Consider the following 17,120-nt stretch of genomic DNA (forward strand, 5'->3'; position numbering starts at 1 on the left):
GTTGGCCTTCCTAACTGCCTCCTCCCGCTGCCGGCCCATGTTCATCTTGGAGTGCAGGGTGACAGCCCCAGCCTCGGCTCTGCTGCCCTGGGGGACTCTGCCAAGGAGGCCCTGGAGCCCCCTCCCCCCGCTTTAAGGTAAGCAAAGGCTTTTTTTTTTCCATTTTTTTTCTGCGTTTTTTTTTTTAAAGTGATGGTGCCTGGGGTTGTGGGGGTAGCCATGGGGACCTGGGGGTGCAAGTTCAGTGGTGAGGCTGGGTGGGGTAGCCATTGAGGGAGTCTGGGGGAGCAGGGGTAGGGCTGCAACTGGTGGGGGCCAGGGCCAGGTGGGGCAGCAATTGGGAGGCTGGGGTGGGGCATGTGGGCCTCGCAAGGGGGGCCGAACCCCACTGTGTGGGAGGGGCACAAAACATGTATTTAGAGTTCACTTTGTTATGATAAAAGACTTGCTTTAAGACTAAGATATATCAATAAAACATTGTCCAACTGATCACTGTCTCTGTCTTGCTCTCTGTCTTTACAGTGGTCTTTTGATTTTTTTTTTTTTTTTTTTTTAAATCAGGGATTTTTCAGTTTTCCAACAGGGAACACCAGAATGCCTCCTAGGGAGACCAGTGGCAGGACCCTGCTTGCTCAGAGCTGGCACCCTGGACCCATCTGGCTGTGGCTGACCTCCTGGACAAATGGGGCCAGGAAGACATGCTTTGACAGTTCAAAGCAGGCCCCCACACCTGGAACATGTTCTGGGTGATAGCTGCCCAGATGGCCGGGCAGGGGCCCACATGGCAGTAGTACCGCACAAAGGCCAACCCTGCAACCGCAGTCCACTGGCAACTGGTCCAGAGGGGCAGATGCCTCTACTGGCTGTGCAGCCCCCATCCGAGTCTGGTAGGTGCACAGCAGGTCACAGCCAGCCAGCAGCCCCCACTGCCAGACTGCTGGAGTGGGTAGAGGGTGCAGGGAACTCTCAGGGCTGCTTCAGCAGTCCAGCTGGCACAAGGGGTAGTGTCCCTAGGTACCAATTGGCTGGGCCTCAGAAGCTCCTGAGAGCTAGAAGCCCTGAGCTACTTGCCAGGGCAGCTCTTTATATTGTTGGGGACAGCACAGGTGCTGGCCCTGGGCTACAGCTCCCCCGGCTGAAGATCCAGGAGGAGCCAGGCTGGGTTATATTGCCCCACATGGCACAATTTGCTCCACAACCAAGTGCATGTCTGACCACGTGCTCCGAATCAAAAAGCCCCAGCTCAAATTTGCACTGCTTCTTTTTGAGTTGCCGCAAGCGCATGTGCTTGCATGTGTGGATGCACTCAGCAAGGTTATGAGATCCTTTTAAGAGTACCACACAATTTTAGCACTCTTAGGTGTGCAAACACCTACACGATTCACAAAATAAACTCAGATATGTCAGATAGGAGCCCATAATGTCAAAAAACATTCTGACCCATTGCAGTCTTTGAGTTCTTTGCAAGAAAAGAATTGTTCTATTTTACCATAGTTGAAAAGCGAGAGAGAACTAGGAACTGGAATTTTATGAGCATGCTTTGTGTTGACAAAGGTTGAGAACCACTATACTGCTAGAGGACCCTAGTATATTTCTAGATGACCTACAAAATTATGCAAAACTCCAAAGGCTGTCATTCTTCATACTGAAGGAAATGGCTTAAGCAAGTTAACACTTACTGTGCAAAGAAACCTACTCATTTGAAATGCTCTGGTCTCAATACAGTAAAAAATGTTGTACTAACAAACCAGTTAAAAACATCTTTTAGCAGTCTTAGCACACAAGACAAACTTGAGTCTCAATACAGTTTTACAAACTTCTACAGAAAAGCTGCTTATTATATTAGAAACACAGCTTCAGATCCTGTGCCATCAACTTCACTCACCGTCCTCTGAAGGAAGACTAGCTGCTGCTTCTTCAAGTTCCTTCAAATTGTAGGATGTTTTCTGTAGCAAAGTCAAGATTTCTTCACCTGGGCTCATGGCAACAGAGCTAAAAGAAGTAATTGGATATATATAAATGTAAGAATGGTCAGCAAGCTTTTAAGGCTGCAGACTGCACTGACCCAGTTCAGGCTATGCTGGACAGGAAGGCAGGCACTGGGACCTGGCCACTGCTGCTTTTCCCCATGCTGGCATGGGGAAAGCAACCGCTGACAAATTCCCCCACTGCCAAAAGCTGCTGATGTCCCATGTCTGCAGACTGGATCAAAAGTCTCTCCTGGTTTTAGGTTGCCAACTCCTGTTCTAAATAGAATTACATGCATTTACTATTAGGAGTGTACTGATAAGAGGTTTTTGGGCCAATACTGATGGCCGATTTTTAACAAGCCATATCAGCCGATACCAATCCGATTGTTGGTATGCGGCCTGGCAGCTTAAAGAACAGCATCAAGCTTGTAAGTCTGTTGTGGGAAAGGAGCAGGGAAGAACAGATAGAGGCACCCATGGTGAGGGAGGGAGTGGGGCTGCTGGAGCTGGGGCAGGCACTGAATAGCCAGGGTGGGGTGGGGCACAGGACGGAGCCACAGCTCATCTGGGGCCTGTGGGGAGCATCTCCCGCTGCTACATACATCCCGGGAGGGCGTGTGCCCCTGGACCTGTGCATGGGGTGAGGGCGGACTGCCTCAGTGCAAGTCGTCAGACTAGATGACGGATGTCCCATCCAGCTCCACTTTTATATTTCTATAACTAACAAAACAAACAAACAAAAAGAAATCAGTGTATAGTAGGTCTCTTACCCTTCTGGCTTGATAGCAGATTGCTGAAAATAATTCTCTGCCATACGCAGCCGTTCCAAATACTTAACAGATCCTTCTAGTTCACCCTATTTAGTACAAGTTACTAATATTAGTTTACCAAATCCTCTTCCCATTACCTTCACAGGTGTGCCTACAGGGACCAGTAACAGTAGTAGAATGTGCAAATATGATAACGCAGTTTTACTTTAATAGGCATAGAAGTTTTCATAGACTCTTGAGAAAGAAGTTTGATTAGATACATCACAAATTTATAAGTGACAGATACAAAATAAATTATTCTATTTTGCCAGCTACGCAGACTACAGACCAGAAAATGGGCATGGCTGCTTTTGCTGATAACAGGAACATGAGTTAGAAGAAAACATGCAAAAAAATCTGTTATGTTGCAATACAGTTGATTTTCCACACAAATGAGGAATGTTGTGTGTTAAAACATAAGAACAGCCATGTACTTGGTCAGACCATAGGTCCATTCTGTCTAGTAGCCTCTGTCACAGTGTGGATGCTGAAAGGGAGAGTGAACTGGGTATAACCAGCAGGTTTTTTAAGTCTTGCTGTTTTCCTCTCTTACTTGCAGCCTCCAGCATTTAAGGTCTAAGAAATTCCGATTCAGAGGCTATAACCTTAATTTCCATCCTCAGTAGCTACTGATGCCCCTTTCTGCCAAGTATTTGTTCAATTCCTTTTTGAATCTGGCTAAACTGTCAGCTTCTACAACATCTGGTGGCAGAGTTCCACACTTTAATTAAATGCTGTAAAAAAACAAAACAAAACAAAAAACCACCCCTGAACTTCCTTTTGTTAGTTTTAACTTACTAGTTTTATTTTTGTGATCCCTATTCTTGTGTTGAGAATAAATAAAAATCCCCATCTATTTTCTCCTCATCATTTAATATTATGAGGAGAATACTTATCACATCCCCCATCAAACATCTCTTTAGTCTCTTCTCATATGGAGGCCCCTCCATACTAGTAATCATCCTTGTTTCCCTTTTCTGTACCTTCTCTAGCTCTTCTATATCCTTTTTGAGGTGTGGGTACCAGAACTGAGCACAGTACTTCAGGTGAGGACACAGCAGGGATTTATAGAGCATAATGACAATTTCTGTTTTGTTTACAATTCCCTTAATAATCCCTAACATTATTTGCTGTGTTCTCACAGCAGCTACCACAAAGAACATAACTACCAAAGATATCTATTGGAACCATAAATCAATCAGTCTTCAGACTGATATTTAATATTTACATCCACAGCTAAGACATCAAAGAAGCACTGCATAATGCTAAATATAAAAAAGCTAACATGTATTAAACAAACCTTAACAGTTTAGAACTTGTCAATGTAAACTGTAAGCCAAGGAAAAAGCGTGTCATATTTAAAAGGTACACTTTTTTAGTCTGCTGTATAAAACTAAAATGTTCCAATCCAGTGTGATTTAAAAAGTATGGAACTTGAACTACGTTACATTTTAAAGACTATTAAACATTTCATATTTCTGTTTTCCATAAAAATGAAAGTACCTGCATACAACAGCATTTATTATTTTGGTCTCCTTTCATGAAGGCTGTTTTCTCATTCTTAATAGGCAGGAGTTCACCCCCAAATCCTCCTTTTCAATTTGTAAAAGATTTCACAGACATCAGAGGCTGGGATGGACCTCGTGAGATCAGAGTCCAGCCCCCCAGAGAAAGGAAGTCTGCAGGGATCAGATGATCCCAGCAAAATAAAACATCCAAATGCCTTTTGAACCTTGAACACTCAGACCGTAAAAAAGTTTTTCCTTATATCAAGTCTGAATCAGCCTTCTAGAATTTGTAGCCGTTATACCTAGTTATCCCTTGGGGAGCTCTGGTGAACAACTGTTTTCCCAGATCCTGATGCACTCCTCTTATATACTTACAGGCAGCCACCAAGTGCCCCCCTGAGCCTTCTCTTTGCCAGGCTGAAGAGTCTCATGTCCCTCAGCCTCTCCTTGTAACGCTTGCTCTCTTGGCCTTTGATCATACGAGTGGCTTTCCTCTGGACTCTCTTAAGCTTATCCACATCCCTCCTGAAGTAGGGAGCCCAAAACTGGATACCGTACTCCAGCTGGAGCTTCACTAAAGCCAAGTAAAGCGGGAGGATGATGTCCCTGGTTTTGCTCAAGATGCATTGGTAGATACAGGCCAGAGTTTGGTTTGCTTTGCCAGCCATGGCATTGCATTGGGGGCTCATGTTCATTTTGTGGTCAATCAAGACTCCCAAGTCCCTTTTGGTCACAGTGCTAGTGAATGTATCACCACTGAGCCTATAAGTATGATGTTGTTTTTTTTCCCCTCAAGGTGGAGTACTCTGCATTTCTCTATGTTGAATGCCATCATGTTTTTGTCTGCTCACTTTGCAAGCGTGTCCAGATCGGCCTGTATCCCCAGCCTGTCCTCCAGCGTGACCACCTTCCCCGACAGTTTAGTGTCATCCACAAACTTTGCCAGTCTGCATCTGATGCCCGAATCCAGGTCATTAATGAAGATATTGAAGAGTACTGGCTCAAGCACTGAGCGCTGGGGGACTCCACTGGTAACCTAGTGCAATGTTGATTTGTTCCCATCAACTAGTACCCTTTGGCTCTGACCCCAGAGCCAGTTCCCTGGCCATTGGACCATGGGATGGTCAAGGCCAAAATTTTCCAGCTTGGTCACAAGGACATCATGGGAGACCAAGTCAAAGGCCTTCTTAAAGTCCAGATAAATGACATCAACCTCTTCTCCCTTGTCCAGGCAATGCATCACCTTGTCACAGAAGGAGATAAGGTTGGTCTGGCAAGACCTTCCAGTAATAAAACCATGTTGGCTGGCATTCAGTAGGTTGCCTTCTGTTAACCTGTTGCAGATGGATCCCTTAATAATTTTCTCCAAGATATTTCCCAGGATGGACATCAGACTGATAGGTCTGTAATTCCCTGGACCTTTCTTCCCTTTCTTGAAGATTGGGACCATGCTGGCTCTTTTTCAGTCTTCCAGTACATCATCCAAATGCCATAAGCTTTCAAATATCTTGGCCATGATGTCCACCAGCTCTTTTAAGACTCTGGGGTGTAATCCGTCCAGGCATGTGGACTTATAGATGAAAAGCCTCTTGAGGTGTTCTCTCACTTGATCTATGTCAATTGTGGGCCCATCTCCCAAGCCCTGGTTGCTTTGCATCCTGACAGTGTGACCCCTTTGGGTGCATGGAAAACTGATACAAAGTAATCATTTAGGAGATTGGCCTTTTCTTGGGCATCAGATGTCATCTGCCCCATTTGATCTCACAGGGGGCCAACGTTGCTTTTTTTCTTCCTCCAACTTCCCATATATCTAAAGATGAACTTCTTGTTATCCTTGATTCTGGTGGCTAGCCTAAGTTTGGTTGCTGCCTTGGCTTTTCTGGACCACTCCCTACAGGTATGGGCTAGAGCCAAGTAGTCCTCCTTGGTGAAGGTGCCAGGTTTTCATCTGGTGTAGGCTTCTCTTTTTTGTTTCAGGAGACCCAGAAGTTACCTGTTAAGCCAAGGGGGCTTCCCTGTCCTCTGACTGCATTTCCTGAGGGATAGGATGGACTTCCCTTGTGCATTGAGAATGGAGTTCTGTAGGAACAACCATTCGTCATGGACTCCCCTTCCTAGGGGCCCATGGTCTTTTGGTGCCCGACTGACCAGTCTCCCGAGTTTGCGGAAGTCAGCCTTCCAAAAGTTGAGGATTTCTGTTTTATTGAGGGATTTGCCTACCCTGTGTTGGACAAAGAAAGTAATCAGACCATGGTCGCTGTCACCAAGCTTGGCTTCAATCCTCAGATCACTCACCAGATCATCCCCTTTGACCAGAACCAGATCCAACAGTGCCTTTCACCTAATCAGCCCATAGACCATTTGTATTAGGTACAGGTCATCGGTGCAGGCAAGGAAGTTACGTGACTGGTCAGGCCTGGCCGCGTGTTCATCTCACAAGATGTTAGGGAGGTTGAAGTCTCCCATGACGATCATACATCAGGAACATATACCCTCAGTCAGTTCCCTATTGAATTTGAGATCCAGTTCTTCTTGGATAGGAGGTCTGTAATAGACTCCTACAAGTATATCCCTGTTCCCCATGTTCCCCCTAGGTATTTTAACCTAGAGGCTCTCAAGATGCCCTCCATGGTTACTGAATTCAGTTTGGAGGGAAGTGTACTGCTCCTTGACATAGGGATCTATACCCCTACCCCTCTTCCCAACACGCTCTCTCTTGTAGAGGGTATAGCTTTCTATACCTACTGACCAGTCATAGGGGGAGTCCCACCAGGTCTCTGTTACCCCTACAAGGTCATAATCATTATCAGTCAGGTGAAGGGCCAACTCCCCTTGCTTGTTACCCAAGCTCCTGGCATTTGTGTACAGGCAGTTAAGTCTGCCATGGGAAGCCCTAGGCTTCCTTATGTGATGGGACGTAACCTTTCCTTGGGCTCTCATCGGGTGGGTTGGGTTCCTTTGGGCTACCTTAAGCTGTTACTGCTGTGACTGACATGACCTAAGCTAGAACTGTCGATTGACCGCCCATCCCCCAGGGACCTTAGTTTAAAGCCCTGTCAAGTAGGTCAGCCATTCTGTCCAAGAGCTTCTTCCCTTTCCAGTTGAGGTGGAGGCCATCCCTTCCAACAGTATACAACCTCTCTCACTGAAGTGCAGAGTGTGGTCAAAGATGATAAATCCCTTGCGATGGCACCATCGCCAGAGCCTTCTGTTCATCTCACTGACGCACCTATCCCTCCAAGGCCCATGACCTGTGACAGGGAGGACTGAGGAAAAAACTACCCGAGTCCAGCTCCCAGAGCCCTCTAGTCACACATGACCCAGCCAGGATTGCTGAGCCGTGTAATTCGTGCCTATGTGGATGAGTAGCATGGGATGGGGGTCCAAGGGCTGGATGAGTTTGGGGATCCTCTCAGTCACATCATGGACATGAGCCCCAGGGAGGCAGCAAACCCTGTGCGCTACCGGGTCAGGGTGACAGACTGGGTCCTCTGTCCCCCCTCAGAAGGGAACTGCTCACCATGATTGCTCTGTGTCTGGTGGCTCTTCCTCATATTCTACCCTAATCTAATAGGACAGTGGAAAGAATCATGGACAAAAGAACTCTTTGAAGACTAAAAACCTTCATTTGTCTCTCATAATGAAAAAATTATGTTCCTCACCTTATCTAAAATCTGTTGGAAATCTTGACAAAGTTTGGACAATACTGTTTTCCCTGAATTATAAAGAAACAAAAATGATTTCTTTACCTTGAAATAATTATTCTTCTTCAGGCTGTTGAGGAATCCATCCCATAATGGGTCGTTCGATACAGGACTTTTAGAATCAGGAGAAACTTTACTGCACTTGGAGCATAGGATTTCAAACCCATGTGCCTAAGAAAGACAGAAGAAAGTTTCCAATAAAGGTTCTTAAATAGTTGTTTAAATCAGCTTAAAAAGGACTGCATGAAGAGCTCACACTAAATAGCCCTCACTCCCAAATACTGCCATTTCTTAACTAGAATTGATGCGTCCACCCTGAGATCACATTATGGCCTGGGAGAGTTGCTGAGTTTCAACTTTCAGATTAGGTAGGCAGTGGCCCCATGATACCCAGAGCTTGTCATTACAATCAAATTACTGCCAAATAATATATGGTGTGAATTTACAGCACACTAACTTCCCCGCATACGAATAAGAGCAGACGCATGATATTTGCCAAATAGTAGAAGTACAGCAAATACATGAAACACGACCTTACAATACAGCAAGGCACTCAAATCTACAGCAAGTTATCCCTTGAGAAATGTGTAGTAACTTCATATGTTCTACACAGTAACTTTCCCACATATCATGCATTCATGTCTCTGTTCAATTTCATGACAGAACAGCCATTTCCTCAGTGCAGACAGACTTTCCTGCCATCTACTGGCTAACTACTGCAATAGCACCTAGAGAGATGGCTTACAAGAGTTGTTTCCACTCTTTACTACTAAGCAAAATCCAAGGAAAAAAAAAACCTCTGTAGCAATTAAGTGCCTGCACCATTAGAGTACTGCCAAGTGGAGTACCCCACTCTGCACTTACTGTGCACTATGAATATACATATGGGAAGTTAGCACACAGCACTTATTACACTGTAAATCTGCACCTAGCTTACTTCTCAGTAACTTTCCTCATGTGAACAAGCCTGTGGAAGCATGCTACAACTGATGATGTACTGACAAGCATCAGGGGGCAGCTAAAGTAATTCTCTTCTGGTGCCTGAAAAAAAAAAAAAAGAAAAAAAAAAGACACCTCAGCCTGGACTACCTTCAACTTATGTCTCATATCCATTTCACTAAAGCAAAAAAAAAAAAAAAAGGCTTTACAACAAAGGCAATATGCTCTTAAGACTGATGATCTGCAATTGTGGTAGAGTTTCTAGTGCTTACAGAGTTGCACTAGAAACAAATTATGGGTTGCAAATTTCTGCCATAAGAAAAAAAAGAGACATCAAAGAAGAATGAAAAAGCGGAGGAAGAGGAATGAAAAATATTGCCATTAACAAATACTAGAGCAGTTTAGCATCAAATTAATTTGTAGGAGGAAAAGGAACAATAGATTAGTTAACGTAAAATTCCTGGGAGGAACATACTATACACATCCCTGTAAAAAGAATACTTCTCTATACAGCATCTATTTGGTGATATAAACTACTAATACCCTGCAAGTTCTCTCTGCAAGCATGCTACAGATAAATTAAAGACTCGCTCCTAATATTTCCCCAATAATCAAACAACAAAAACCAAGAATCAGGCATATAAATGCAAGAGATGAGTAAAAGACCATTACCAACTTCATGCCTAACTCATGTGCTTTGTATTGATGATGTGAAGGGGATGGAAGTATATATCCACTGCGTCGGTCTGGAACAAACTTCTGCTGCATTAACTGTGCATATAAACACTTGGTGAATGTGACCTGTAAACATCAGAAGGAAAGAAGGCAAAACAAGGAACTTGCATCAGAGCATGATATTTTCTACTAAAAATCCCCATTTTTAAGTCCAAATTTTGTTTTGGACCTACCATGCTACAAGTTACACTTAAGATGTTACCCAAAAGACAGCCAAATGAGTCTCGCTCTAAAAATCTTGGATTTAATGTTTAAATCAAGAGCACTTGGACTCTTGCAAAACACAATTTTAGCATAAGGTAGGGCTGTCCAAATTAGTAATAACAATAACAATAATAATAATAAAGAGCTTTAAGTTTGGCTGTCAAATCCAATTTTAGAAGCCTTACATAGTTGGTCTGATTTTTGACATTAGCCAAACATCCAGTAGTATCTACGGGTGTAATGATAGAGATTTTTTGGGCCAATATTGATGGGCAATTTTTAACAAGCCATATTGGCCGATACTGACCTGATTGCTGGTATGTGGCCCAGTAGCATGGAGAGCAGCATCCGGTTGATAAGTCTGTTGTGGGGGAAGGGGCAAGGGGGGAAGGAAAGGGTGTGGGGGGGGGCAAATTGAGGGCCTTGCGGTGAGGGAAGGAGTGGGGCAGGGTGCAGGATGGAGCTGTGGCTGGTCCAGGGGCTGTGGGTAGGGGGAAAAGGAGGGCATGGGGGCATGCCCCCCCAGATCTGTGTGCAGGGCACTGTAGGTGGTGCTGGGCTCTTCCTTGTAAGGGGGAGCTGGGCTGGGGCTGCACTTGGGGCAGGTGGTGGTGGTGCTGCTACAGGGGGGCTCAAGCAAATTTTGGGGTGGCTGCAGTCCCTCCTCCCTGCCTGTGGTCCCACTCCTAGTGCTGCTGCCTGCCCTGAGTGCAGCCCAGCTCAGCCGCTCTCTGCCAGGAAGAGCCTGGCACTGCCCTCAGCCTGCAGTGGCAACCTGCCCCCACCCCACACAGATCTGGAGGGCACATGCCCCCCTGACTCCCCCAGGGGTGTGTGTAGTGGCAGAAGCCACTCCCCACCCCCTCCTCACATCCCTTGGACAAACCACGTGGCTCCATCTTGCCCCCTCCCCCCCCATGCAGTGCCTGTCCTTGCACCAGCTCCACTTCCTCCCTCACCACAGAGGCCTCAGTCTGCCCCCCCCCATGCTCCTTCCATGCCCCTTCCCCCACAACAAACTTATCAATCAGACGCTGCTCTCTGCGCTCCTGGCTGTCTGCATGCTGTGTTGAGGCTATGCATGTGCACACAGCATTTATAATAACATTATTGGCTACATCAGCCAAAAAAAAAGCTAATTGCTGATAATGGCAATTTTCCTTTTATCAGTTCTGATATGATATAGGACCGAGGTATGCATGCACCTCTAGTAGTATCCACTAACCTCAGTGAAAGTTACTAGGAAGTTAACAAAAAACTAGCTATTTAGACTCTTAAATCAATATTCTAGGTACTCATGCTTGAGAATGCAGACTTAGAGAGAGAGATACATGCAGGTATCACTTCCATCCTGCTCATTATTAAAATATGGCCACATGATGGAAGGAGCAAAACAAAAAATCCATGTCAGTTACTGAAGAACACTATATCCTAGAAACTCTCAAAAATCTGCATAGTGTAGACTATGACAGGATGAATCTTCTATAGCAGTGGTCTCCAACCTTTAAGCAGGTGATCACCTTTGGCGTTTAAAAGTAACCCAAGATCTACTGTGCACCACCACCCCCTCTCCCTGCCTAGCTGGTAAGGGGCGGGGGGTGGCGACTGAGGCAGAGGGAGAACAAATTATTTAGAGGCACATCTCCCCAGCAGGTAAGTCCCACCTGGCTAGGGCTCCACTCAACTTACCCCTGCTCCTGCCTCTGCGGCCCTGTCCCTCACATGGGGACCTTGATCTAGCCCCCGTCCCGTCCCTTCCCTTCCCTTCCCCGTGGACTGACCTGTTGGGCTGGACCATACTTGTGCATGCACACAGGCACTCAGAGCCCCACCCCAGCCTCAGACTGACTCCAAGATTTACTGCAAGAGGCTCTGAGATCTACTAGTTGGTGACCACTGTTCTACAGAATTAGGAGTGAGGAAAACCTGACAGTCTAAAAAGCTGTCAATTTCAAAGGAGATAAGGGAGGGTCTCCTCTACTCTGCATAAAAGTTTCTGGGTATTGCAGCCTTTTATAAAACCTTTGGCTCCCTTCCAGCTAAAGTGGCAGAGATGTACAGCTGTCAAAGTATGACTGCCAGAGCTGGTTCTAATATACATGGCTTACTTTGGGAAGCAGAGGGGATGTATGTGGAAAGAAAGGATGTTGGAGGGGCGGGGAGAACTGAAGAAAAAATGCACAAAGGGAAACGACCATTTAGGTTTTCTTGCTTTTTACCCTTTCTTAATTAAAATTGAAATATGTTGCCTTATTAAATTCCTTCAAACTGGATCCTTAAAGTTTGTGGCAGAATGCACCAGCAAGGTAGCAGACAATGACTACATCTTAATACAAGGATTTAATAAGCAATTCCCCTTCCACAAGTAGTCAAGTCCCTTCTTTGTAGCAGTTACAGTTACAGCATACACACTAAACAGTACAAGGAAATGCTTACATTTTGCTAGCCACTGGTCAGTTCTTTGAAGACCAAAGGTATTGAGAATGCAGATGGGAAAGCCTAAATCACTGCGGTTTTGGAATTGGTCTTAAATCCTTTCATAGTAACAGAGAAAAGCTTTCTATGCTCCAAATGCCCAATCAAAAAAAATTGGTCAGAATAATGGAGTCAGTTGCTGTGTGATTATTCAGTGATCACAAGTGTTGAGGGCCACCTGTGCATTTCATCCAGCATTTCAGTGACTGCCACCTGAACTAAAAAGCAATGTCTCAAAACAAAATAAAGCAATTCTAAATTGGCTTTTCTATCATTTCAGAATTATTTTGTTGGAGAAAAGAAACTCATCAGCTTTTAACAATCTAGTTCCACAGTGAGGTACAAGTAGTTAAGGAATTTTAAGTCTTATTAAGTAGAAACTTGTGAATGCTTTCAAGAAAAGTCAATCAGAAATGTACTGTTTTTAAAACTGAAAGCTGTGCATTTTCCTAACACAATGACCAAAGAAACAGCATAACTAATCACACAGTCACCAGAGAAAATAGGTTACCAGCAGAAATATCACTTACACAACTCATCACACGTGTGTCTGGAGGGAAAATTTTGAAAGGATGGCATGCTCTTAAGTCAATGGGATCTCGCAGGTAGAAGGCCTCAACTGCAGCAGCAACCAGAGAAGGGCGCTCCTTCAACACTCCCACAATGCCTGCTGGAAGGAAACAGTGGGCTTGGTGAAGGGAGGCCTTGATTTTGTCAGGATACCTGTTTCATGAGATAACACGTAAAAAAAAAAAAAAAAGAAAAAAAAAGAAATATTACAAATATGACCAGTCATTCTTTATGCAGATATTCAGTGAAAGGGGAAACAATGCGTGTGCACATTATGTACATTTACAAATTAAAGTAAAATCTCTGGCAACTGGCACATTTCAAGCTGGTATGCTCTGTTAGTAAGGAAAAGTGAAACCGGAAGTGCCCACTGGCACTTCTGGTTTCTCTGAGCCCCCACAATCGGTGGGAAACCAGCCTGCGGTGCCAAGCCCCCATGGCCTGGGAGCAGAACAGGCTACTGCCTCCCTGTCCTGCGGGGCCCACAGGGCCTGCGGGAGAGGTGGCGATGCCGTGGGAGGGATGGCGACACCCCGGACGTGGCAGAAGTGGCGGCCCAAACAGGCAAGGACGCCTGTTCGGGCCGCTCAGTTAACCAGCATATTTTGTTATCTGGCATTCCCCATTCCTGGCAATTCTTGGGTGATGTCAGATAACAGGGCTTTTACTGTACTTTAGAATCTCCAATTAGAAAACTAATCAAACATACAGTCTGAGTTATACTTATAAAACTGGTATAGCTAGGCTTTGAGAGGTTTAACTCTCTCCCTCCAATCTGATAAGTCCTTTATTGTGAACTGGCCTAATCATCTAGCTTACAGTTCCTTAATATTAAACAAGAGAATCTAACTGCAGTCTTTTTTAAGCCTAAAGTATTCTGAGAAGGAATCTGTTACCAACCCAGTGACCCTTGCTGACCATTTTAGGCATACCAATGGAAGTATTCAAACTGCCAGCAGGGAAGATTGACACAAGTCATTGCTGTCCTTTTACAACAGATAAGAAAAGCCCAAATCACACAGATATATGATATAATTTTAGCCCTATGCCTTTGTTTTTCAACACCCTGAAATAAGAATATAGTATACCACCTGTGTGCATACAGGTGGGTTTACCAGTAGAAAAAATGTCCCAGAAAAAAAGTCTAGCTATTAGGTATTGGAAAAGTGGCAAATCTCATTGTAGTTGACAAGAAAATGGATTAGATACTATGAAATAAATGCCCTAGACAACCCAGAATGAAAGCATTCACTTAAAGAACATCAACCCCCATCCTTCCCTCCCCAAAAAACCCCAAACAGTCCACTCACCCACTTATGCGTTTATAGACTGCTGTTCTAATAGTTTTTGCAGCCAGGAACTCTTCTGAATGTGCAGATAACAGTGCTAAGACCTGGGGAATTGTTGGACTGGAGTCAGGCTCCTCTCCACAAGTCTTTGATTGTGGGATGATGCACAGTTCTCCTCGGTGAAAGAACACCTAATTATAGAAGTCGCATCAGAAAGGAGCACATTTGCATTTAGACTAATAAGTTATCTGTTAAATCAGGGGTGTCAAACATACGTCTTATGGGACAGGTTCAGTTCATGGGGTTGCTTCCAACCCACCAGCTTATAGGTGGGCCACTGACAAATGAAGGGTCTGGCCTGTTGCAGCATCCAGGGCTTTTCGGCCCCAGTAAATATGGTAGTTAGTGGAAGGAGGGTGAGCAAGGGCTGATACAGCCTCAGAAACCCTCCAGCTGCTTTGCCTGTCTCCACTGCTGTAGCCCCAGCTCTACGGCTGCCAGTCCCATTGCTGCTTCATGCCACAGCTAAGAAATGCCATCATGGTGCAGTGCATGCGGTAGAAGCTTTGGATCCAGCAGAGGGTACATGGTAGGAGCTGGAGCTGCTGTGATTTTAACCATACCATGTCCTAAGCTGAAGCTTGAGCTGCGACATCTCCCAAGCTGGATACAACCTTCAAGCAGCCCCGATGCCACAAGGATAGGTAGGGCCCCTCGTGGCTCCCCCACCATCTGCCCTGAGGCATGCGTGTCACGCAAAATGTCTTTGAGTACTATGCTCTGGCATGTGTGCCAAGAGTTGCCAACCCCTATGCTAGACCATGATCAAAGAAATTAAGCTGATGACTATCAGACTCTTTACAAGCAAGAGCCAGTTGTGGATTTGTGACCGAAGTAAGAAAAATAAGGCTACTTAACTAGTTTTATTTTTGTTCTAAGTTGGAATTTACTTTTAAGCCTATTAAATAAGAGGGTACTGCACTGAACTCAATACACCAGTAAGTTAATTTGTATGAAAATTTTACTTACCCTATTGGCACTATTTTCAGGGTTCAACCATTTCGGAAGGAAATCAGCTGCTTCTATCAATAGGAACTCACCATCATTGTCATCAACCCTACCCAAAATTAGGTTTTTATTAGAAAGGACTCTGCATAACACAACAACAAACTATTCTAAATAATCTACTACTTCAGTAACAGAAGGCTCCATTATCTTTTCTTTCTTTTTATTCCTTTGTAAATCCTCCAAACCAAAGACAGAAACTATTATATATTTAATGATTTCAGCCATTTAATTTTTTTAGGGCAATTTTTCCCTCAGACTGTTGAAGTTTTAGGATTTTTTTTTGCACGTTCTTGTATGAGAATTTACTAGTATTTCCATTACTTGTATACATTCACTTAATTCAGTGCAAATGTTCTGTAGTCATGCAGCTAGCAGGAATGAGAGCCATACTTTCTTATATTAGGAAGAGGTCAGAATATTATTGTGCTGTACAATTTTTCCAAAAATTCAAGAACAAGATTAAAGGAATATAAAACAACCTATGAAGTTTGTGAAACATCAAGCGCTATATATATTATCATCACCCTAGATGGCACATCTAGTCCATCTCTCCCTGAAGAAAGGCTACAAATTGTTGTTATGTAACAATTAGAGTCTTTAAAATTCAAAACACAAAAATCAGTATCCTTCCTCAGGCCTTGTAACAAAGCACATACTTAGCTTTAACTTTAAAGAGACTAAAGCACAGGTCTAAAAATTTAGTATGTGCTGAATGGGGATTATTAATCCAGTCCCTTTGCACTATCCTGGTAAAAGTGTGGCAACAGCTATCGCTAAGAAAAAAACTGATTTAGGTCTCAGGTTAGTTTCACCAAAAAATAATAAAATTGAATATGCCTTGTTAAGAATACCTTGCTACTAACTCAGGAAACTCCTTTGTTATCTGTTGTAGGAGGTACACAATAAACCATTCATCTTCAATATTATCTCCAAATTCAGTCACACCCCCAATATGTGCGGGAACACCATCTGGACAAAAAACAAAGAACAGCAATTAAGTGACCTCCTCCTTAGCCCAAACCATGTTTCCTTCACATAATTTCACAAGGGGTTGGGGGGGATGGGGATTGAAGGCTTAGTATTAGTAGTACAGCAGTAGTTCAGCAAATCAAATCATATTTACTCAAATCCAAGGTAAGGTTTTCTTCCCTTTAACATGGGGAGGGGGGTGAGGGGAAGCCCCTTGTCTTAGATTGGAGTACAAGCCAGTGGAAGGACAGGTGACAGCTACAGCTCCGATTCCAGCCCGGAACTGGGGTCACCGTGAGAGCTTCTGCTTGCTCCCCACTGCCTCTGCCCCCACCCGCCACGCTGCCCCTCTCCGGCAGGGCTTCGGCCCCACTGCAGCCGAGGGCAGCACAGAGCAGTGGTTGCTCCAGCCCTGACCAGCAGCAGGAGCGATACCTCAACAGCCACTGCTGCAAGGCCCGGCTGGAGCTGGAGCAACCGTACGCCGTGCCAAGTGTGTGTGTGGGGGGTTGTATGCAGAGCCGCCTCCCGCGTGGGGAAACGTGGCGGCGGCCCCAGGAGAGCGGCGCAGGGCCGTACCTCGCGCGGGTCGGGCACGCAGGCGGAAGGGCTCGCGCTGCCACAAGTAGGAGACGAGCAGCGGCGCAAGGCGGGCCAGGACCCGCTCGGCGCAGCGCGGCAGCGCGGCCTCCCCCTGCTCGGCGCCCGGCGGCAGCAAGAAGAGCTGGTAGCGCACCGCGTCCTCCCCCCGCCGCCACCGCGGCTCCATGCTCGCGGCCCCTAGGGATGGCGGCCAATGGGGGTCGAGTTTCCACTAGCGCAGTAGTCTCGCGCCCGGCGCACTGCTACATCATCGCCGCGCGTCAGCGCCAGCGCCAGT

The 17,120-nt window shown here is 45.3% G+C and overlaps 1 protein-coding gene across 1 annotated transcript in view; it reads right to left on the bottom strand.

The window, feature by feature from the left end:
• ECD (ecdysoneless cell cycle regulator) overlaps positions 1–17,023 on the bottom strand; it is a 20,985-nt gene extending 3,962 nt beyond the window's left edge. The window contains exons 1-9 of the mRNA XM_019538577.1: positions 16,820–17,023; positions 16,123–16,240; positions 15,233–15,320; positions 14,225–14,394; positions 12,875–13,067; positions 9,603–9,731; positions 8,037–8,162; positions 2,741–2,826; positions 1,886–1,992 (exon numbers count right to left, since the gene is read on the bottom strand). Coding sequence (XP_019394122.1) covers positions 1,886–1,992; positions 2,741–2,826; positions 8,037–8,162; positions 9,603–9,731; positions 12,875–13,067; positions 14,225–14,394; positions 15,233–15,320; positions 16,123–16,240; positions 16,820–17,009 — 1,207 coding nt within the window. The 5' untranslated portion in view covers positions 17,010–17,023. The remainder of the gene's footprint in view (positions 1–1,885; positions 1,993–2,740; positions 2,827–8,036; positions 8,163–9,602; positions 9,732–12,874; positions 13,068–14,224; positions 14,395–15,232; positions 15,321–16,122; positions 16,241–16,819) is intronic.
• Positions 17,024–17,120: the final 97 nt, after the last annotated feature.

Source organism: Crocodylus porosus, unplaced genomic scaffold (assembly GCF_001723895.1).
Source record: "Crocodylus porosus isolate Cpor-Errol unplaced genomic scaffold, CroPor_comp1, whole genome shotgun sequence".
In the NCBI taxonomy this organism is placed as follows: domain Eukaryota; kingdom Metazoa; phylum Chordata; order Crocodylia; family Crocodylidae; genus Crocodylus; species Crocodylus porosus.